General features: G+C 36.3%; 1 protein-coding gene across 5 annotated transcripts in view; it reads right to left on the bottom strand.

Moving 5' to 3' along the window:
* Cnksr2 (connector enhancer of kinase suppressor of Ras 2) overlaps positions 1-25187 on the bottom strand; it is a 264629-nt gene that overhangs the window by 176390 nt on the left and 63052 nt on the right. For all 5 annotated transcript variants that reach the window (XM_060375308.1, XM_060375307.1, XM_060375310.1 and 2 more), the window contains exon 5: positions 4182-4223. In XM_060375308.1, coding sequence (XP_060231291.1) covers positions 4182-4223 — 42 coding nt within the window. The remainder of the gene's footprint in view (positions 1-4181; positions 4224-25187) is intronic.

Genomic DNA, 25187 nt, shown 5'->3' with positions numbered 1-25187 from the left:
CCCCAACCATAAAATTATTTTTGTTGCTACTTCATGACTGTAATTTTTCTGTTATGATTCATAATGTAAATATCTATGTTTTCTGATGGTCTCAGCTGATCCCTTCTGAAAGGGTCATTAGCCGCAATGCACGGGTTGAGAACCACTGGATTAGAAGTAGTTAAGAGATGCAGAGGTAGGTCTCCTAGGAATGAGGAAATACTGTGCTGGATTCTTTTAAAAACGTTTCTTCCAGAGTCATCTACCCCATTATTATTATTATTATTATTATTATTATTATTATTATTATTATCATTTTGTCTCAGAAGCCTCTCCTTCATCTTATTAACTATTGTGATTTCTAACTAATAAACATTTTTCTTTTCTTCCAATGAGCCCATTATCCGTTTTCATTGTGTCCCTGAAGTGTTAAAAATGTCACCTTCATTCTAACTATTGTCATGATCATCTTGATTCAGAACCATTTTGACTATTTTACCATCAGCCAATGAATGAAAACTACAGTGACAACAATGTAGTATAACCTTTTTTGATAGCCACTTCAATGCATAGTTTCATTTTTCCAACAGCACAAGCTTTATAACAACAAATATTTAAAACTTTCAGATCCAGTCTTGCCTTAAACTTCCACAACTAGCTAATGAAATATAGTTCCTTTAAGTTTGGGTTTACTGGGGTAGATCAGTTATTGTTAGTGGAAGGTGTTAATTACAATACAATGGGTCCACAATTTAAATATATAACTGAGATTTTTAAAAAATTTATGTGGGATTTTGTTCATCATGTTAAAATAGTATTTCAACAGTTCATTCTTTTTCTTTTTTCTTTAATTTATTCATTACAATTTATTCACTTTGTATCTTTGCTACAGCCCCCTCCCAAGTCTCCTCCCAGTCCCACCCATCCTCCCTGTTCTTCCCCTATGCCTTTTCCCTAATCCCTTGATAGGGGAGGATCTTCTACCCTTCTATCTAGGTATGCATAGTGGTCTTCCAACACCACAATCTTCTGTAAAATGTTTCATACTTATACTCCTTGTCCAATCTCTTCAATCACTTAATTTTTCTATTAGAGATCAATACATCTTTCTCTTTTTTTTTTCACTGTGACACATACAGTTATCTATAGGCACTTTGGGGGTATTTTTAGCAATATCTTTATATTACAGAGAGAACAAGCAAAATTAATTAAACAAACAAACCACAGTAAGTAATATACACAGGTCTTATGTAGAACATGGATTTGGCCCAGACACACATCATTTCATTATTTTTTGAAGATATTCTTGCAGTAGATATATAACAAGTTTTGTTGAGGTCTGAGTCATCCTTTCCTTGGCAATATTTGATTAATTGTGTTTGAGCCTAAATTTCCAAAGAGCCTCATTGGCGGCTTTGAGGTGAGTTCATGGGGAAAAAGTATTTGCTGGCAAGCCCAATGCCTTGAGTTTAATCTTTGAAACCCACATTGTAGGTGAGAGCCCACTCCCACAAATTTACTGTGAATTTCACATGTGTGTGCTGTTACATACGTGTGTGCATACATAATAAATAAAATAAATAAAAAACATTATTGTACTTTGAATACATTTCAGGATTACGACTCACTCTGTATCATGCATAAAGAAGTTAAACTAATGATTGGAATACATATGTATATGTATTCCAAATATGTATATTTTAAATATACATATTTAAATATGTATATTTTAACTACATAACATTTCCTTTCTATTTTTCAGAACCTATGGATAGCTGGAGGAAAAAAAAAGAGTTAGACATTGTTATTTTTTTCTTGTTAGACCAAAAAGTAGAAGCGTACATTAATTGTTATTTCCTGAGACTAACCAAAAGAAGTAACAAAGGTTCTCACTGCTACATAATGAGTGGAAGAGCATTAACTCAGCATTGCTGCCATTCCGAGTTCATGTTTTGTCCCATACATTTAGGTTAGATATTTTACAAATGTCTTACTCCTGAGATATAAAATAACATTTGTGTGAGTTGAAATAATAAATTACAAAGTCATAAACAGAAAGAATAAAAATGGCATGATATATGAAGTGCAATTAACAAGTAACCATTAATTGCAGAAGTGCCATGTTCTCTCAGTGGAAGTAAAGACCGTATTAGAACAGGTGAGTATTCATTAAAAAGGAGATTTAAAAAATAAAGTAAGCTATCCACTGACAACAAAAAGATGCCTTTCACTGAGTATTATAAAACCATAATTTATTTCTCATAATAAAATATCAGCCTAAGAGCAATGAAATTTGTCTTCTGATCTCTACAAGCATATTGTGGCATGTGTGCCTACCTCCCTCAACATCGACAAAATAAATAAACAGAAAAAAATGACCAAAGCCATTAATGGATTTAATGCCAATAATACCAAATTGACACTTAGAAGTCTGGTTGTTGAATATAAAATCAGAGCAAGGAAGTTTGATTTTCTTAAGAAATATTTCATTCAGCTGGCCACAGTGGCACATGCTTGTAATCCCAATACTCAGGAAAGTAGAGGCACGTGGATCTCTGCGAATTTGAGACTAGCTTGGTCTACAATGCCAGTATAGGACAGCCAAAGCTACACAGAGAAACTCTGTCTCCAAAAATTGAGTAAAAACAGAAATATTTTATCCATATGAATATACTGTTAAATAAAATACTCCCTTTCTAGAAATACCTTGTTCTAATCTTTTTTAAAATCATACATGTACTGGAAAAATACTTACCAATTTTGAGTTCAAGATAATTTTATTTTACTGAAGTCTTGCTTTATACTACAATATTCAATTATTAGATTATATTTTTTCTGTTACATAAAACAGGATGACCGTAACTAATGTGTTTTGATTCTTCTATAGGTTTCCTAAAATGTATATTTAATTAACATAGGTTAAAACATTTCTTCTTCCTCTTCTTCTCAATTTATTCACTTTTTGTCCCAGTTGTAGATCCTTCCTTTGTCTCCTCCTGTTCCTACCCTCTCTCCCTCTTCCTCCTATATCCCTCTTCTCTAGTCCACTGATATGGGAGGAGGACCTTCATCTTACCCTATCCTATCTGACTTATCCTATCTGACCCTAGCTTATCAGATCCCATCAGCACTGCCTGGATCCTCTTCCTCTGTGGACTGTCTAGGTTGCCCTACCAGGGAGAAATGATCAAGGAGCAGGCAGCCAAGTTTATGTCAGAGACTTTCTCTACTTCCCTAACTAGAGCACCCACATGGAAACTGAGTGTCTGAGGACTACATCTGAGTAGGAGGTCCTTTCCATGCATGGCCTTTGGTTGATACATCAGTCTTTGTAGTCCTCCCTGGGCCCAGTCTTTTTTGGTTTGTTGGTCTCCTTGTGGGACTCCTGTCCCCTTCAAGACCTCTTAATACCCCTTCTTCTAAAAGACTCTGTCCAAAAGTGCTCTGTCCAAAGTTCAGCTGTGAGTCTCTGCATCTGCTTCAATCCCCTGCTAGGTAGTTTTTTTAGAGGACATCTGTGGTAGGATACTCTCCTGTTCCCTCTCTTCTACAGCTTCTGTGTCTATCCTGTTTTCCCTTCTTAATGAGAATTAAGCATCTTCCCCAGGGTCCTCGTTGTTGATTAGGTATGTAGGTTTTAGTATGTTTATCTTATATTATATGGCTAATATCCAATTATAAGTGAGTATATACCATGTGTGTCTTTCTGCTTCTGAATTACCTCACTCAGGATGATCTTTTCTAGTTCCATCTATTTGCATGTAAATTTTGTGATTTCCAAATTCAAGTGACAACACATGCAGGAGAGAATGTAGAGAAAGGGAAACCCTCCTCCATTCTTGGTAGGAATGTAAACTTGTACAACCATTTTGGAAATCATTCTGGTGCTTTCTCAGAAAACTGGGAAGAGTGCTACCTCAAAAACCAGCTATACCACTCCTAGGCATACATCCAAAATACACTCCACCATACAACAAGGATATTTGCTCAACTATGTTTGTAGTAGCTTTATTAGTAATATCCAGAATCTGGAAACAACCTAGATGTCCCTCAACAGAGGAATGGATACAGAAATTGTAGTACATTATGATACACAATGGAATACTAATCAGTTATTATAAACAAGGTTAATACATTTTTATTATGGATTACTTTTTATAAGTCATAGTGTATTAATTGTTACTTAAATATTGGGTACTTACCACATGAAGAATTTTATTTTCAGTTTCATATACAGTGCAATCCTAAAAAAAAAAAAACAGCAAATATTATGTTCAAGAAATTAGGCACCCATTTTAAGCTATGTTTTTAGGGATTGTACTAAGAAAAGTTCTGACATTTCAAGTAAAAACTGAAACAAGACTGGAAAAAATCTGGAATTTTTACTTTTTACCCAAGTAGTAATAATGGTAACGTTAGACAGTTATTTTCCTTAAGTAAATTTTCTAATTTGACTATCTTTAGACACATGTAAAAAAGAGGAATACACATTTAGATTACTTTTGAAACATTTAAATTAGAATTTTTTTTCTATTTAAACTTTGTCCGTGATAAATTAATCTGTCAAAATATCGCCAAGGTTTTGAACACTGTTATTATAAATTAGACCATTAGTAAAACATTAACATTTATTTCAACGTTTCTATCAAAATCTCATACTTTATTATTTTTAACTACTACAAACTAACAAATCTATTTTTTCTTATATATTTGAACTTGATTGCCCGCTCTTTGATCACTTCTCCCTGGTGGGGCAAACCACCAGGCCACAGAGGAAGAAGATCCAGGAAGTTCTGATGAATTCTCTTAGGCTAAGGTCAAAGAGTAGGGGAGGAAGATTTCCCTTATTAGTGGACTAGGGAAGAGGGAAATAGGGGAGGAAAGGGAGAGAGGGTGGGGCCAGCAGGGAGATGATGGAGGAGGCCATGACTGGGGGACAAAGATAATAAATTTTAAATAAAGTAATAGTAATAATAATAAAATGATAACATGTTTATAGTTCTTTAAATTTTAATCTCTGTAATTTTAAAAGCCAACCATAAGTTTATTTACAACTGTTTGGTAAACAATAAGCCACAATATAAAAACATGACTTCAGCTGAGAAACTTAATACCTGTTATGTTCTTCAAGAAATTTGTAAGATGGACATAGACATTATATGTGGTAGTAGTGACCCAGTAAGAGTGAACTAAGAACTAAGTGAGAAATGATAAACTGCTTGTCCTAGAGGCTGACACATAGGGATTAACAAATATGCTGTTGCAGTATATTACTCATGTTTGATATCATTATTTTAATTTTTAAAAACCAATGACCTTTACTTAAAAATATAAAATTAACAATTACAGAGGAGGGCTTTGCAGCCAGTCCTGAAGATACCTGATAAAACAGGATCAGATGAATGGAAAGGAGGTCCCCCCTATCAGTGGACTTGGAAAGGGGCACGGTGGAGATGAGGGAGGGAGGGAGGGACTGGGAGGGAATGAGGGATCGGGACACGGCTGGGATACAGAGTTAATGAAATGTAACTGATAAAAAAAATAAAAATAAAAAAATAATTACTTGGCACATCCATATTCTACTCTGTTGTGTGTTTTAAATAATTTTATTTTGTTTCCTTTGAAATAAATTTTAAAGAGAAAATCCACAGTATGGTTTCGGCCTCTTTGACAAAAATCAGGTGTCCATAGGTATGTGGGTTTATTTCTGGGTTTTCTATTCGATTCTATTTATCCTCCAGTCTGTTTCTATACCAGTACCATGCCACATTTATTACTGTTGCTCTATAGTACAGTTTGAGATCAGGGATGGAGATACCTAAATAAGATCCGTTATTATACAGGATTGTTTTAGCAACTCTGGGTTTTCTGTTTTTCCATATGAAATTGAGAATTGTTCTTTCAAGATCTGTAAAGAATTGTGTTGACATTTTGGTGGGACCTGCATTGAATCTGTAGATTGCTTTTGGCAGGATGGCCATTTTCACTATATGAATTCTACTGATTTACGAACATGGGAGATCGTTCCATCTTCTGATATCTTCTTCAATTTCTTTCTTCAGAGACTTGAAGTTTTTTTCATACAGGTCTTTCACTTGCTTGGTTAGAGTCACTCCAAGGTACTTTACGTTATTTGTGGCTGGTGTTGTTTCTCTAATTTCTCTCTCAACCCCTTTGTCTTTTGTATACAGGAGGGCTACTGATTTTTTTGAGTTAATTTTGTATCCAGCCACATTGCTGAAGGTGTTTATCACCTGAAGGAGTTCCCTGGTTGAATTTTTGAGGTCAGTTATGTATACTATCATATCATCTGCAAATAGTGATACTTTGATTTCTTTCTGATTTGTATTCCCTTGATCTCCTTTAGTTATTGCTCTAGCTATGACTTCAAGTACTACGTTGAAGAGATAGTGGGTATCCTGCTTTTGTCTCTGATTTCAGTGCGATTGATTTAAGTTTCTCTCCTTGTAGTTTGTTGCTGGCTATAGCCTTGCTGTATACTGCCTTTACTGTGTTTAGGTATGTGCCTTGTATCTCTGATCACTCAAAGACTAAACATGAATGGGTGTTGGACCAGCTTTTGGCTTCAAGATCTCTCAGCTGGGTTCCCATCTGCCTGACCCACCTGGGTCACAGACACAAAGCCCAGATATGGTTAGCGGTGCACAGGCTAAATCTGGTCTGTGTGGTTTGTTAGTCACATATCCTTCTGTTACACGTGTCATTAATAAATATTTTAGCACACGAGAAAGCAGATACATAAATATTACTAAAGTAAAACAAACCGTTATACTCTCTTGATGTGATATATATATATATATATATATATATATATATATATATATATACATATATGTCTGCTCATTGAAAAAGCGTAGGAACAGAGATCATTTTAGTAATATACTAAACTTATTGGACCATATAGTTGTCTTTTCCCCTTGAATTAGGAGCTGCTCATCTACTGTGCTTGGCACACAGAAACGAGTGAAATACCGTGTGATGGTTCAATTGTCAATTTGTCCTGACCTAGAATCACTTGGGAGGAGAATCTCAAGTACGGGTTGCCTAATGTGGATTGGCCTGAGGCCAAGGCCAAGGGCATGTCTTAAGTGAATACGAAAAGTCCCAGCTTGTTGCGGCGGGTGCCTTTCTTTAGGCAAGGGCCCTGACTAATGGAAAAATTGAGCTGAGCTCAAGCAAGCAAGCAAAGATAGATGTATTCATTTTTCTGCTCTGGATGGTGAATTCAATGGGACCAGCTGATTGACAGTACTGCCTTGACTTCCTCACAGTGATGAACTGTGGTTGAAACTATTAATTAAATAAAGCCCTTTCTCCCCTACGTTGCTTCATGTTAGGGTATTTTATTATGGCAACAGAAACGAAACCAAATCATATTAGCATTTGCACAAATGTACCAAAAACAATACATGAAATTGCAGTTTTCATACATTTAAGGTTTAATGTCTTAAAAAGCATAAATGCCACATTTTATTCTTATTTTTTTATTTTTCAGAAAGATATAGTATTATTATTTTTAAAAATTTCAGTTCATTTAATTTACAGACCAGTGGGTGACCCTCCCTCCTCTCCTTCCAGCTCTCCTTTCCCTCCTTCTTCCTTCCCCACTCCCTTTCCCCCCAAGTAAAGGGGTCCCCTCCCCCCAATCAACCTTCCCTAGCACATCAAGTCATATAAAGACTGAGCACATCCTCATCCCCTGAGGCCAGGCAAGGCAACACTGCCAGGGGGAAGTGATCCAAAAGCAGGCAATAAAGTCCATGTTAGAAACAGTAACCTCCACACTTACCAGACATCCCATATGAAGACCAAGCAGTCCATAGGGCACATATGTGTGGGGGCCTAGGTCCAAACCATGCATGCTCCTTAGTTGATGTCTCACTCTCTATAAGTCCCCTTGGGTCTGAATTTTGCCTTTTTCTCAGACCTAATTCTATCAAGAAAGCTTCTGGAAGGGGCTGTTCACTCTGTGGATGGGTCTTTCTCCCTCACTTAATTCCTCCAGGAAATACTCTAACAGATTTTCTCAAAGGTGTGTCTCATCATTGATTTTAAATTTAACCATATTACCAAATGAGATTAATCATCACATTCTCCCAAACTTATTTATTTTTAAAAGTCAACACTTTTCTAATAAAATTCAAAAGAACTGTATTATAGCCTTACACACCAGCTGTAGTATAGTGCCAGAATTATTACATTAATATATATCAATTTAAGTGTTTTTGGAAATTGAACTGGTGATACATGCTCAGTGATTCCGATTTAATTTTATAAGAAAAGTCTAAGAAAATAGATACATCAAGTGGCCACGCTAGTTAAGATTTTCAACCAGAACAAAAAACATGTACAAAACTAAACACAGAATTCTCAATAGAGGAATATCGAATGGCAGACATGCTCAGTGTTCTTAGTCATCAGGGAAATGCAAATCAAAACAACCCTGAGATTCCATCCTACACACATGAGAATTACTAAGATAAAAAATTCAAATGACAACACATGCTGGAGAGGTTGTGGAGAAAGGGGAACCCTCCTCCATTGCTGGTAGGAATGTAAACTTGTACAACCACTTTGGAAACCAATTCGGTTGCTTTCTCAGAAAATTAGGAAGAGTACTACCTCAAGATCCAGCTATACCACTCCTAGGCATATATCCAAAATGTGCTGAAGTATACAACAAGGACATTTGCTCAGCCATGCTCATAGCAGGTCTATTTTTAATAGCCGGATTCTGGAAGCAACCTAAATGTCCCTCAACTGAGTAATGGATACAGATATTGTAGTACATTCACACAATAGAATACTACTCAGCAATTAAAAAAAAAAGGAAATCATGAAATTTGCAGGCAAATGGTGGGAACTAGAAAAGATTATCCTGAGTGAGATATCCCAGAAGCAGAAAGACACACAGGGTATATACTCACTCATAAGTGGATACTAGACATATAATATAGGATAAACCTAATAAAATTTGTACACCTAAAGAATCTAAACAAGAAGGAGGACTCTGGCTAAAATGCTCAAACCCCATTCAGAAAGGCAAAGAGGATGGACATCAGAAGAAGGAGTAAACAGGGAATAGGACAGGAGCCTGCCACAGAGGGCCTCTGAAAGGCTTTACCCTGCAGGGTATCAAAGCAGATGATGAAACTTATAGCCAAACTTTGGGAAGAGTGCAGGGAATCTTCTGAAAGAAGGGGAAAATAGAAAGACCTAGAGGTTACAGGAGCTCCACAAGGAGACCAAGAGAACCAAAAATTCTGGGCACAGGGGTCTTTTCTGAGACTGATAGTCCAACCAAGGACCATGCATGGAGATAACCTAGAACCGATGTAGCCCATGGCAGTTCAATGTCCAAGCAGGTTCCATAGTAATGGGAACAGGGACTGTCTCTGACATGAACTGACTGGCCTGCTCGTTGATCACCTCCCCCTGAGGGTGATCAGCCTTACCAGGCCACAGAGGAAGACAATGCAGCCACTCCTGATGAGACCTGATAGACAAGGATCAGAAGGAAGGAGAGGAGGACCTCCCCCATCAGTGGACTTGGGGAAGGGCATGCATGGAGAAGTGGGTGGGAGGGTAGAATTGGGAGGGGAGGCAGGAAGGAGCTACAGGGGGGATACAAAGTGAATAAAGTGTAATTAATAAAAATTAAAATAGAAAAGAAAATAAAACTCAAATGACAACAAATGCTGGAGAGGATGTAGAGAAAGAAGAACCCTACTCCATTGCTGGTGGGAATGTAAACTTGTACAACCACTTTGAAAATCAATCTGGCACTTTCTCAGACAATTAGCAATAGTGCTACCTCAAGATCCAGCTATACCCCTCCTAGGCATATACCCGAAAAATGCTCAAGAATACAAGGACATTTGCTTAGCCATAATTATAGCAGCTTTATTCATAATATCCAGAATCTGAAAACAGCCCAGATGTCCCTCAATAGAGGAATGGATACAGAAATTGTGGTACATTTATGCAATGGGATAGTACTCAGCAATTAAAAAGAAGGAAATCATGAAATTTGCAGGCAAATGGTGAGAACTAGAAAAGATTATCCTGAGTGAGGTATCCCAGAAGGAGAAAGACACACATGATGTATACTCACTTATAACTGGATAATAGCCACATAATGCAGAATAAATATACTAAAATCTGTACACCTAAAGGAGCTAAGTAAGAAGAAGGACCCTGGGTAAGATGATCAGTCCTCATTCAGAAAGGCAAAAGGGATGGACACTGGTAGAGGGAGAAAACAGGGAACAGGACAGGAGTCTACCACATAGGGTCTCTGAAAGACTCTACCCAGCAGGGTATTGAAGGAGCCAAACTTTGGGTAGAGTGCAGGGAATCTTCTGAAAGAAGGGGAAAATAGAAAGACCTGGAGGTTACAGGAGCTCCACAAGGAGACCAAGAGAACCAAAAAATCTGGGTACAGTGGTCTTTTCAGAGACTGATACTCCAACCAAGGACTATGCATGGAGATAACCTAGAACCCCTGCACGGATATAGCCCATGGCAGCTCAGTCTCCAAATGGGTGCCCTAGTTATGGGAACAGAGATTGTCTCTGACAAGAACTCAGTGGCTGGCTCTTTGATCAACTTCCTCTGAGGCTGGGGTGGGGGCAGCCTTAACAGTGCACAAAGGAAGACAATGCAGGCAGTCCTGATGAGGCCTTATAGGCTAGGGTCAGAGGAAAGGGGAGGAAGACCTCCCCCATCAGTGGACAGGGGAAGGAGCATGGGAGAAGAGGGAAGAGGGTGGGCTGGGAAAGAGGTGAGAGAGGGGGATACAACTGTGATACAAAATGAATAAATCATAAGAAATAAATAAATAAACTAAGAAAAACATATGGTAGAATTAAACTCACCATTTAAAATAACCATAGCTAAATGACTGTAAGTGAAATTTTTAAAAAAAATGAATATTCAAATAACATTTTGTAAGTTTTTAGGGTGCTCACCTGAAAAGGTACTGAACTTAGTCTACAGTAAAACATTTGGGATTCATTTGATTCGTTTAACTGACACAATTATAAGACTGAAGAGCAGAGGAGGAACCAGACAAATTCTACCTAAAAAGAATTCCCAATGGTAGCTTTTAATTGGCAGCACAAATAAAGGCATTGTTGCAAGAGCCACGTATCTGCAGTCAATCAAGTTAATGTAATCATTTTCAGATTTCAGCTTTCCATATAGGAAGTACTCAGAGACCAAGTTGAAATGCAGTCACAGGTTTCATATCCACTAAGATAAATTCTCAAATTGAGAGTGCCAAGATGATTTTGGTGAACATTTCATTTTTAGAAGAGGTTTATTTTCCGAGATTACTAAATGATAGAGGAACAACTAATGGAACTAAAATTATTAAATATAATTTACAAATTGGTAAAGTGGTTTAAAAACATCGCTGCTGGCTTACTCTAAACAGTCTTCCATTCCTTAGAACCATGGGATATAATTACACATTCACACAATTTATCAGTTTTTTTTCCCATCCACTAAACTTATTTTAATAGCTCACTGTAGTAAATAGTTCCTTATACTTTTTTTTATTTCTACCTTGTTTGGCCAAGATCGGCTTGTTTCTTATTGGAAGCCAGAGGCTTTTATCAAGCTTGAAGCCATGGCATATTAAAAACTGAATAAGAAAACCAACAGAGGCAGTGAATATTAAGAAGCTATCAGGGAAAATAATAAAAACTAAATGACTACACAATATTTTGTTTGGCACTAATTTTATTTAATTTGTTTTATTATGATAAATAAGCAGCCACAGGTACTTTAGAGGGTTAATGTTAAGTACTTGCTGCTCAAAGTGTGCATTTTATTAGCACTTGGGGCCAAATACTTTCCTAAAAACATATCTCTAGTTTTAAAAAGAAAACAATATTGCATATAGAAAAATCTACATCCTTGTGAACATATCAATGCTATGGAAAGATACATCTCTTCTGTTCTAGTTTTTTTTTTCATGCTAGAGTTGAATTTAGTTTTAAAAATTGGATTTGTAGCTATATACATTCCCACCCATTCTTTTCAATACTTAAAGCTGTCTTATCCTGTACAGGTAAAATGAAACCTGTAATTCTTCTTTAAACTTAGCTATATAATAATTCTTTAAACCATCCGATTGAAATTTTATTCACCTAGTTTCTAATGAGAAAGTATTCATAAAATGAGGACCATTCCTTCAATTTTGATCACTTCTTGCTTCAAAAAACAGATACACAGAAACACCATCTCATAAATGAACTGTATCATGGATTAGAATTAATTTTCCATTTCATAAAAAAAGATGTCTTTGCTATACTGAGCACAGAACATTCAAAATGAATTCTATTTCTACACACTACTATATAGTATACAATTAGTATACTATATAACTACTCAGCAAGTTTTAAGCATCAGAAAGTCATAATGCTCTTAATAAATAGCACTTCTCATTAACATATATGTATAGTATGCTCATAAGAACACTGTATAGATTACTAAATATATTAAAAAGTATAGATCTCTGGTGCTATTTATCATTGTACTTCATGGAGCTCTATATTTATGACCACCATAGATTTTCATCAGTCTAATTTTAGTGTTGATATCATTCTTTTTATGAACAATAAATAATAAACATTAAAAGATTCTTAAATGATTCACCGATGCAAGCCTTTGAACATAGTATATTCATACTAAACACCTTCATGTAACTCTGTCATTACGCTATTAAAATATTTTACATGCCTGAGTAATTCAAGCAACAAGTTCTCTCTTTCATATCTCTTTTCTGCCTCCCTTCATTCAAGTAAGTTTGCCAAAATGCTTTCTGGTATTTTGGAAATACAATGTCAGCCATCTTTGGGTGATGAATGATACATTAAACTTCATCCTTGTATTTCCTTATTTACTAGGAGAGAAAACAATAATAAATAAGACAATGTTAATTAAAAGGTCCATCTAAAGGAAATAAATTGCTGGGCGTGGTGGCATATGCCTGTAATCCAAGCATTCAGTGAGGCAGAGGCAGGTGGAGCTCTCTGAGTTCAAGGCCAGCCTAATCTATAAAGCAAGTCCAGGACAGCCAAGGCTACACAGAGAAACCCTGACTTGCCCACCGCCTCCTCAAAAAGAGGAAATAAATTATGATTAGTAATTCTGATTTATCTCTCTGAAAGAAGAGATGATATTTTTGTTCACTTAAGTGGCATTTGAATCAGAAAGCTGGGAATTCATGGGAACTCATGGCAAAGTAACACTTCAGGTTGTACAAAACTGAACAATGGCAAAATCAGCGAGGAAGATGAAGACTTTTTTGGTTAGCTCCAAAACTCTTTATTATGATTGTTTGTGGTTTTCTGGAATGTTTTCCCTCTGTTGCAAGAAAAGTTGCCTTAACGAAGAGTGAGAAGAACACTTATCTTTGGGTGTTAAATATTTGGGACAAATGTTTAAATTCTTGGTAAGGATTTGGTAAATTAGTAGTTGTAGATTCTCCACCAATAACCATGACTTTACTAGTACTGAATAGTTAGCTATGTTTCCTGTACTATGCATGGTTTCCTACTTCTTGAATGGGTCTCAGGTCCAATTAGAGAGCTGTTGTTTATCAACAGTTATGACTACCACCACCACCACCACCACCACTACAATATTAAGGTTATTATGTCATGCTGGTTGTTGATGCGGTTCATTGGTTGCCTCCTTCTTTGGAACCTTTCATGATGACTTTTGATATCAGGTAGGGAGGCATTAAGGTCAAGTCATCCAAGGGCAAAAGCAATAATCTGCATGTTTCAAGAGTCTCTTGGACAATCCCAATCAACAACTTAAAAGTGGGCTTATTGTGTCTGGGATTTTTGTTAGGTGGTTTGTGGCCCTTAGAGGAAACATTGTCAGCCCAGACAGGAAAAAGTTTGGTCAAACTATATATACGTGTGTGTATATATATATATATATATATATATATATATATATACACATACATATTTATACATATATACATATATGTAAATTTACATATGTATACACAGAAACATGTATTATAGGCAGAGTTTTTAGTAAATAGTTAATGCTATGATTCCTTATGGCTTTTTCACATATCAATGCTAGTTATCTAATTGGAGAAGTGTAAAAGTGGGGGTCACTTTAGGGAGCGGTCAGAGAGGTAAATACAGAAGGAGAGAGTAGGGTAAATGGGAGTAATGGCATACTTAATCTGGTTTGGGAAATGGGAAAAGGAAGGAGGCTCTTTAGGGAGGGAGGTAGCTAAACATAAGAGGAGCTTAAAATAACAATAGCTTCACTTTTTTTTTCTTACTTCAAGATTCCTTTGTTTTTATTATGTATGTATTGTTGGTTTGAATTTGTACGTGTAAATGCAATGCCTCTGTAAGCTAGTAGAGGCACCCCAGAGCTGAAGTGATAGCTATGACCTACCTGACAGGGGTGATGGGAACTGAATCAGGTCCTAGGGAAGACCAGTATGAGTTCTTAACCTCTGAGCCATCTCAGGCCCTGTTTGCTTTTTTGTTTTGTTTTTGTTGTTGTTTTGTGAGACATGGTTTCTTTGTGTAGCCTTGACTATCCTTGACTCCCTTTGTAGACTAGGCTGTCCTCGAACTCACAGCAATCCATCTCAAATGGATCTAAGAGTTTGAGGCTAGAACTACACAGTGAGATCCTATCTGAAAAAAGAGGGAGGGAAGGAGGGAGAGAGAGAAGAAGGGAAAGAGAGAATGTAGCCATCTAAAACATTTCACAACAGTCTGTGATTCAAATATAGCTAATTTTACAAAGACCACAAGTAGTCTGACAGAGGGCCACTGCTTCCTAAAAATGTTGGGATGTCTTTATTCTATAGTGACCCAAAGTGATTTTAACATTTCATCTAGCTATCTTCAGAAGACTGTTTAAAATGTCTTTATAGGGCCTGGAGAGGTAGCTTGGTGATTTAGCACACTGGCAGCTGTTCTAGGGAACTCAAGTTAATTTCCCAGCACCCACAGGGCAGATCACAACCATCTACAGCTCCAGTCCCAGGGGACCCAATCCCCTCTCCTGACCTCTGCAGGCATCATGCACACGCTGCATGGACATTTATGAAAGCAAAACAGCCATACATATAAAACAAAAAAGGGAAAGTCCTCTTTCTAATGCAGAGAATGCAGAGAAATAAACTACATAATCATTTATTTGCCTCAGAAATAACCACAGGACACTTGGAAACGATGGGTGCTTTAAGTGGAGAGCTGGCAGAAAAAATGTTAACTTTTTACTAACTTAACATTTGGGAGGATTAAACATCAATTCCATGTAGCATTTTATATTTAGCAGTTGTGTTTCCCATGGGATGAGAAGTCATCAACTTGGTAAAGTGTTTTATTGGCAAACCCCTTTGGTAAGACCAAAACTCCTACCAAAGGGAAAGAGAGGAATGCCCCACCTCCCCAGGCATTCCGTCACTATGTAAGGGCTGCCTGTCAGTGAGAAGGGAGAGCACTGCTGTGTTCTCAGAAGCCTGTCGCTCAGAGAGAAACATGTGAATGTCCAGGACGTTTGTCATGTATGTATTTTAAGTGGGAAGGAGCAGAGGCTGGTTTTGTCCTGGCAGCTTTCCTGCTTCTGGGTTGGCATATCACAATATGATCTTTTCTGTAAGAAGATCTTTCCTGGGAACCAGTTTCAGTGTGTCGTGGTCAGTGTGAATATCTTGAATGACAGATGTTCTGAGCAACAGCTCAACATCGGAACCTATTTTCATCATCTCTTTTATTTTCTCCAGAGAGGTCTCGCTTTTACGTTTTTTGAATTCATTTACCTTTACTCTAGCTGCTTCTAATGTCCTCCTGTCATTTAAAAAAAAGCAGCTGATATAGTTCCACTTGCCAATTTTGCATTTCTTTTCTGTGGCCCCCATTTTTTATCATATGCATGTTTGTATACGTTTTCTTTCTTGCATTGTATTTCCTCTTCCTTTTGAAATTGATTTGCTTCCATTTTCAGCTTTATATCTTTGGAATGATCTGTGCATTTATTTTTTTTTTTTAGAATCCTTAGTGATATATGAGTTACTCTAATCACTCAATGTGTTTGTAAGAATTTTGTGATCATGAAATGTAAAAGATGAGCTTTACACTACTATGTTTTGATAAGAGACACTGATACTATGTTTGTTAAATACCCTTCTTTAATATGTCATAATATTATTGATTGGTGTACTTTAGATATCTAAACATAGAACCTGAAGGACATTGTAGTATTTGAAATAAGCCAGACTCAGAAAGACTTTTACTTCATGGTCTCACTTACACATGGAGTATAAAAAGCAAAGTTAAACTCATAGTACCAAGAAGTAGAATGCTGGTTACAAGGGTTACAAGGTGTGAGATAGATGTTCAAAAGGTGTAAACTTTCAGTTACAAGGTGAATAGTTCTTTCCCTAAGGATGTAGTTCAGGAGTAGAGGGCTCATAGGGCTTTTCCAACATGCAGACTGTCCCAGGTTTCATTTCCACAACAATAAAACTAAAACAGAAGAGAATGAATAGTTCCAGAGACCTGGTGCACATTATGACGATGATCGAAAATAATTGAAATAATTATTGAATAATTGTATAATTGAAATTTGCTGAAAGGATAGATAAGAACAAGAACACAATTGTGTAAAGTGATAGATATGTTAATTACTTTGGTTGTGGCGATTATTTCATAGTATATACATATGTCAAAATACTGTAGATAGATACCTTAAATCTATAGTTTTGTTAGTAATATTTAATTGAGCTGGAAAACTATGAGTAGGTATTTTCAAAGGAAAAATTGCTAATAGAGGATCTACACAACCAGTCTTACCAAGAAAAACATATTTTTATCAAAGTGAAGAATGATACAAGTCTGGATGCCAAGGAGAAGAGAGTAGCATGATTTGAAAAGCATAGGAGTAAGGATTCAGTGTATTCAGGGAAATAAGCATAATTTGATTTTACTAAACTTTGAACTGTGACACAAAGCTACAGAAATATGAAGCTAAAGAGGTACGCTGGCAATCAATTTTTAAAAGAGCTTAAAAAATTTTAAATCCCTGAGGATATAAATAGAAGAATGTTATGATATCAATTCTTCTTTGGTAGTATGAGTTAAGGGACCAAAGAAGAGAATACTGCCAATAAGGGTTTCGGCAAAGATTTTTAATTGACTTTTTTCCATTCTTTCTGTTAGATTATAGAATGGCACTGTGTACAGTTTTTATTTACATCTTGTTGGTTAAGTACGTAAAGATTGTTTAGGTGATTTTGTTGGTTTATGGCTTCTTAAGACAAAGTTCCATGTAGCCCAGGTTGACCTAAAATTCTCTGTGTAGCCCAGGATGACCTTGAATTTCTGCTACTCCTACGTCCATCTCCTAAGTGTTGTAATCACAAGTGTGCCTTAGCATGTCCAACCCTTTGGTTCCTTTATTAAAACAAATATATTGAAGGAATGTTATAATAACAAAACTTGTAAACATACAAAACTTTTATAAACCAGGCATGCCATTTGATATTTACAATTTTAGCAGTCAGAGGCTGAGGTGTGAGAAAAGGGAGTTGAAATCAACTTGGATTATATAGCCATAGCATGTCATTTGTTTGTTTTGTTTTTGAGACAGGGTTTCTTTATATAGTCCTGGCTCTCTTGGGACTAACTATGTAGACCAGGCTAGCCTCTGTGTCCCAAGTGCTGGGATTAACCTTCTTAGCTACCACACCTAGCTACAGACCCTGTAGATTTAAAAGTCATATAAGGGGACAGTGAAATGGGTCAGTGGGCAAACACTTGCAACAAACCAAATGAACTGTTTGATTCCCTAAAACCGCATGTTGGAAAGAACTGACTCCTACAACTTGTTTCTGAGCTGTACACATATTTCTATATACATAAACATATACATACAAAATGTAATGAAAATGCATAAAAATCAATAGATTCTGTTGGTTGAATTATTAGTACAAGGTTACATTTTCATGTTTTGCTGGCTCAAGTTCAATATTTTAAGAATTTATTTTTCAACATGAAAAATTAGAACATTATTAGGTTAAAAAACTGAAAAAAAGGTGGAAAAACTGAGTATTCATTTTAGAGAGTTAGCCTTCAGACAATGCTCTGAAAAACCAATGAGAAGAAAAGGAAAACTCAATTGGTATCTTTTACTTTTTCTATTTAGTTTTTTTTTTTTTTCAAGATAGTTTCTCTGTGTTGGTATAATGCTCTTGTGGAATGTATGTACAATTTACCCTTGTTCATTCAAATGCTGATTTCTCTACCCCACTATCTGGTTTCAATCAGGACATTGTATTGTGATGTTTATCCTAAGCATCACCTGTCTCAAGTTTGTGTAAACATGCCACCATTTGTTCTCTATATTGTCAGTAAAACAACCAGCCAAAGCTGTGCAATGGAGAGAATAGGGTGGGACATCCTGGTCAGGGAGGGAGGTGAGAGAAGCGAGTAGGAGGAGTAGGAGAGAGAGATGTGCAGGAGAGGACTTGGAAGCATGAACTGGACCTAAGATATGACTAAAGGCAAGTATAATGTGGGAAATCGGAATGGGAGAAAACTATGTGGGCTGGTGGGGGCGGTTAGAATGGAGTAACCTTTGCCAAGAATTTTGCTCTAAGTTAATTAAATAAATCATAGTCTCTGTGTGATGATTTGGGTACACAGCTAGTTTAGGAATAACCACTGTTTAACGAAAAGATAAATGAATAATAAATATTAATAAGCAACAACAGTTGGCCTTGAACTAAGAGATCCATGTATTTCTGCATTCTGAGTGCTTGGATTAAAAGCATACACCACCACTTTTTCTTGTTTTAAAATATCAAGCTGCTGATGTACCAGTCAGTTAGAAAATGTATTCTAATTATAGTATTACATTACCTTAATCAGCATTAATACATTTTCAAGTTAAGAACTTTCAATGAAAGAAATGATTATATTCTTCTATACCCACAATTATTAATAGACTCATTGTTTTCATATAAAGAGGCCACTTAACAGTCAGACTGTCTGGTAACATTCCATACAATATTTCTGTTAACTAAATTTGAGAAGCAGAATGCAATATTTTTTTTTCTTTTTTTCTTTTTATTTTTTTAACTTTTATTAATTACACTTTATTCATTTTGTATCCCCCCATAAGCCCCTCCCTCCTCCCCTCCCGGTCCCACCCTCCCCCCCTTTCTACATGCATGCCCCTCCCCAAGTCCACTGATAGGGGAGGTTCTCCTCTCCTTCTTTCTGATCTTAGTCTATCAGTTCTCATCAGAAGTGGCTGCATTGTCAGGGTTCTAGGTTATCTCCATGAATAGTCGTTGGTTGGAGTATGAGTCTCTGGGAAGTTCCCTGTGTTCAAATTTTCTTGTTCTGTTGCTCTCCTTGGACAAGTAATACTTACACAGCTAGAAATTTTCATAAATATGGACTAGAATATGTAGGCTAATGCTAATGTGTGTCTTTGAGGAAGATCTCTAAGCAGAAGGGGGGAGACTTTATAAGGATTTCTCCGGAATAAGACAAAATTTCAAGGTGTCAATGTGAAACGCTGGACCATGTGTGCCAGCTAGCTATGCTCTTCTCTACTTCTTTCTGTCATTTAATGTTTTTCAAAGTTCTAAAACAAAATAGGAAGACAGCATTACCTATATTTTCCAGGATAGCATATGGGACAATACTGAAATGGCAAGGACATGAGAACTAATATAGCCATTTCAAAAGGAGCACTAGAATTTTTAGTTTATGTTAACTGTAGCATTTGCTGTCTCTTGCTGATTGATAAGATATAGGCTATTAATTTAAAATACAAAGCTAATTACACGAATACAGTTTTGGAATCTTTTGAGGCAATGGATTTCACAAAGAAATAATCATGCAGTGACCCGAAGGCTGAGAATTTATTCTGTCAGTGAATATGGTTGGTTCTTCCATACCTTACATAATATTACTTTGTAATAGTTTACTTCATTTCACTCCAATAAGAACACCAAAAAAGAAGCCAAAATCAGTTATAACCATTAGTTTTTTACTTGAAAATGAAGAACAAATGTTACAGTACTTGAGTGGATAAACAAACCTTTTCAAGTATGAAGATTATGGGGTATAGAGAAAAAGTAGGTCTGATTAGTTACAGAGCTAATCAGACCCCCCCCATCCAAAGAATTTCAAATATTCAAGATTTAACTGAAAGCCACAAGTGACTAGAAAATTAGTTATATTAAGCCAGGCATGGTGGTGCATACCTGTAATCCCAGCACTAGGGAAGGCAGAGGCAGGTGGATTATCTGTGAGTTCAACGTCAGCCTGGTCTACAAAGCAAGCCCAGGACATCCAAGGTTCTGTTACACAGATAAACCCTGTCTCAAAAAAAGAACATAATTTCTGTAATTTTAGTATATTTTTGGCCAGTCTGGAGCAGTGAATTAATTTCCATAATAAAATGTTTGTTAATTTTCTGTACATGTTGAGTCAATTCTTAATCTTTCCTAAGAAACTATCTATATTTTCAAAAAGGAACTTTATAGACAACTGCTTTTCACCTTAATTTATTCAGGTGCCCCATGTATTATCTGAAGTTAATTCATAAGTATTTTATAAATATTTTATTACACTGATTTTCAATGTTAACATTCTATAATAAATATTTTACAGGTGAAATATAAAAACGTAACTTTCAAAATCATCATTTGAAAACAAAATATGTACTTGCCAAACTGCTTTAGTTTCTTCAAACTTCTATTTTATACAAAAAAGATTGAGTTACACAGTTTTGAAAACACTGTGACTGTGAGTTTCGTTATAAACCCTAATGTGCATGATCTCAGCAGATATTTAAGAAAAATAAGATATTAAGAAAAATAATCGAGCCTTTTACTCAATGAAGTTCTGTATTACCTAAAAGATATCAAGAGGTTTGTATTCATAAAATGACTGTAACATTTTTTGTAATGTAAAGCTTTTCTCGTTTCCAGATGTTCAAGTTAATTATTATAAAGACAATCTAACATCCTAAGGAAAAGAAAATCGATAGGATATCAGTGAGAGAATTTTTCCCTTGTGACAATCACAACTAAATAGTTCAAACAAAAATAAACACCATATGCTATCAGAAATAAAAACATATATTATGTATTATTTCTCTAAGATTTCTCACCCGGTTGGAAGAACACTGATGTTACAATGTATTCAAATAAACTCCTACTATTAGCATTAAAAATTCATAAACCCACATATCTCTTATCTACTTAAATTGTATTTTTTTGGAAAAAGTAAAATCATTTATTTACAGCAAGTGCAGTATTTTAAAAGTACTATTTTTTTCAGGCATTGATTAATATTCTAGATTGATGACAATGAAAAGAGAATACTTAGGTCATAATAAATGTAAGCAATAGCAGAAGCTCAATTTATAAGTTTAATTGGCTATGCCTTTTAAGGAAATATTCTATGCACCAGGTGCGCATTTAAGGTTTCTTAATACTAGCATTGAATGATCATGACCTAGAATGTAATTCTTGAGCAAAATTCAATAAGCCATTGTGTTTCCTCTCAATAGATTACCTTTAAAATTTTCTGACTTAAGAAGTTAAGCAGAAAAAAAATCAAGTAGTCCAATTAAAAATGGGGTACAGATCTAAACACAGAAGTCTCAATAGACGAATATCAAATGGCAGAGAAACACTTAAAGAAATGCTCAACATCCTTAGTCATCAAGGAAATGCAAATCAAAACGACCCTGAGATTTCACCTTACTCCCATCAGAGTGGCTAAGATCAAAACTCAAGTGAGAACACATGTTGGAGAGGATGTGGAGAAAGGGGAACCCTCCTCCACTGCTGGTGGGAATGTAAACTTGTACAACCACTTTGGAAGTCAATCTGGTACTTTCTCAGACAATTAGGAATAGCACTTCCTCAAGATCCAGCTATACCTCTCCTAAGAATATATATCAAAAAGATGCTCAAGTATACAAGGACATTTGCTCAACCATGATCGTAGCAGCTCTATTTGTAATAGCCAGAATCTGGAAACAACCCAGATCTCCCTCAGCTGAGGAATGGACACAGAAATTGTGGTACATTTACACAATGGATTACTACTCAGTAATTAAAAACAAAGAAATCATGAAATCTGCAGGCAAGTGTAGGAACTAGAAAATATCATTTTGAGTGAGGTATCCCAGAACCAGAAAGACACACATGGTATATACTCACTTATAAGTGGATATTAGACATATAATATAGGATAATCATACTAAAATCTGTACTCCTAAAAAAGCTAAGCAAGAAGGAGGACTCTGGGGAAGATGCTCAATCCTCACTCAGAAAGGCCAACAGGGCAGACATTGGAAGAAGGTGAAAACAGGGAACAGGACAGGAGCCTACCACAGATGGCCTTTGAAAGACTCTACCCAGCAAGGTATCAAAGCAGATGCTGAGACTCATGGCCAAATTTTGGGCAGAGTTCAGGGAATCTTTTGAAAGAAGGGGGGGATAAGAAGACCCAGAGGGGATAGTTGCTCCACAAGGAGAGCAACAGATCCCAAAATCTGGGCCCAGGGGTCTTTTCTGAGACTCATACTCCAACCAAGGACCATGCATGGAGATAACCTAGAACCCCTGCACAGATGTAGCCTATGGCAGCTCAGTGTCTAAGTGGGTTTCCTGGTAATGGGAAGAGGGACTGTATCTGACATGAACTGATTGGCCTGCTCTTTGATCACCTCCTACTGAGGAGGGAGCAGCCTTACCAGGCCACAGAGGGAAACAATGCAGCCAGTCCTGATGAGACCTGATTGGCTATGGTCAGAGGGAAGAGGAAGAGGACCTCCCCTATCAGTGGACTTGGGGAGGGGCATGGGAGGAGATGAGGGAGGGAGAGTGGGACTGGGAGAGGATGATAGAGGGGGTTACAGCAGAGATACAAAGCGAATAAACTGTAAGTTATAAAAATAAATTTAAAAAAATCCTGAACATGCACTGTCTTTTTAAAAAGAGAAACACTTTAGGGTGATGAAATTTGGTTATGCACACATAATTGGTTGTGGTCAGTAAATTGTGAGTTAATGCATTATTTCTTATTTCCAAGTAGAAGCTTGATGGAGAAACACACAGTTCAGTCTATCCTCTTGCACGCTATGATGACCGGTGGTAGAGGAGGCTACCTTCTCACACAGGGCTCTGAAGTGAATACATTATATAGTAGAGCTAACAACCCAGAGCGGATGTGTAATATGAGCACTGCTATTTAAGCCACTAACATTTCTGGATTGCTACTCAGCATAATCTATTTTATCGTAATTGAATTACTTCTCCATCAAATGCAAAGGAAAATGAGATATAAATGCATACTAATATACAACAAATACAGTTTAATACAAAAAACTATGTCACTAATTTTCTAGGTTATCTTTTCATTTCAGGAAATGTGGGTGCAATTTTTTCAGTAGTGTAATTCACAGGATAATATATTATCAGTCTCGGGTTACTGCTATCTTAATTGTGTGTCTACTCTTCTGCCGTTTTGTATTCAACAACAGCTTCATCTCCTTTTTGTAGGTTTGATTCAAGCTCATCTCTTCTAGCTACTTAATTCTGATCAGTTATTAGGCTGATATCAATCATATACAATTGATATACCACTGATACAAATGACATATTTGATGTTGGTGTCATTCTGGTCCAACCTAAAGCATTATGCTATTTAAAAACACAACTTCAACTAGTAACTATTTTTGTTAGTTTGCTGTTTTCATCTTACAAAGATATGAAAAATCTGTTATACAGCCTATGTCGAGACTAATATATAATCTTAGTATGATCCAGGCATAGTCTGATATATAATAAATGATTAGAATATTATTAGTACTCCTTGTTTATCTAACTAGTTCCTTTTCTTGTCTGTTGCTACTACAAAAGAGTCAAACACTGTCACTCCTTTAATTACAAGCACATAGTACTAAGCAAAATGTTTGCAATAAATAGCACTGACAGCAGAGACTAATGGATGCACTAAGTCTTGAGAGTAAGTAATGTTCCAGTGTTTGAGTCCTAAACAGGACATTTATACTACCCACCCAATGCCCAAGAAGCATTCAGGAAGGAAATATTGAAAGAATGTAATAGCTGGGTTTGGGGGAGAAGGCCTGTACAATGCCAGGTATCACACATCTCATGCTAATTATGGTTTTAAAGCAGCAGCCTCGGGCCTACACAAAACCGGGCCTATCAACAGTCAATCATGGAGTGGGGTAGGTCTCAAGGGGCCCTAAACCTTCCTACTGACCTTCTTGTTATGGACGGTTTCAGGGAGAAGGACAGATATTTCATCCAGTTATATATCCACTGGTGAGCCTAGATGTTCTTATGGGTAACTCTAGATAACCCTGGTTATATTCAGCAAGTTACAAAAGAAAACAAAAAGACATGAATAACAGAAAAAAGATTCATAAGAAGGAAGGAGAAGTAAAAGAAGATTGTAGAGGAGGGTTTCAGGAAAGGTGGCAGATGATAGTAATCAGAATGCCATATATATATATTCACATAACACATTCACTAAAAGTTACAATAAAATAACATCTATCATTCCAAATAGCAAATCTAATACTTTTAGACACATATTTACTGTAGAGAGAGATTGTGAGTCGTGTGTGTGTGTGTGTGTGTGTGTGTGTGTGTGCATTTGAGACAGGGTCTCAATGTAGCCTTGGCTAGTATGGTACTTCATTAGATAGACAAGGCTAGTCTTGAGCTTGAAGTCATTCCCTTGCCTTTATTTTCCAAGTGCAGGGATTACAGGTATGTGCCACCATATCTGGCATATGAGCCATTTTTAGTTATGAATTCTAAACTTCATCCAGGCTCTCAGCTGATCACGCTCTTGGCTGTTATCCCTTACAGATAACGGAATCTTAGGAACCACAATTCTCAATACTTTAGCCTTTAGTAAAGAATGCAGAATCTGCATGTATAACATCCTTTACCCACAGTGATCTTTGGCTAATCTTTGGTAAACACTGTTTTTGATCATATATATTTTTTCTTCCCTCCTCACGTTCCTCTTTTGTTAAAGTATAATTAGAACACATTGATTACCACAATTGGCTCTATATTAGAAATATTAGAAGTATTACCTGTGACATCATTTAATAAA

Source organism: Meriones unguiculatus, chromosome X (genome assembly GCF_030254825.1).
Source record: "Meriones unguiculatus strain TT.TT164.6M chromosome X, Bangor_MerUng_6.1, whole genome shotgun sequence".
Classification (NCBI taxonomy): domain Eukaryota; kingdom Metazoa; phylum Chordata; class Mammalia; order Rodentia; family Muridae; genus Meriones; species Meriones unguiculatus.
The sequence above is the reverse complement of the archived record's forward strand: the minus strand, read 5'-3'. Positions and strand labels throughout refer to the sequence as shown.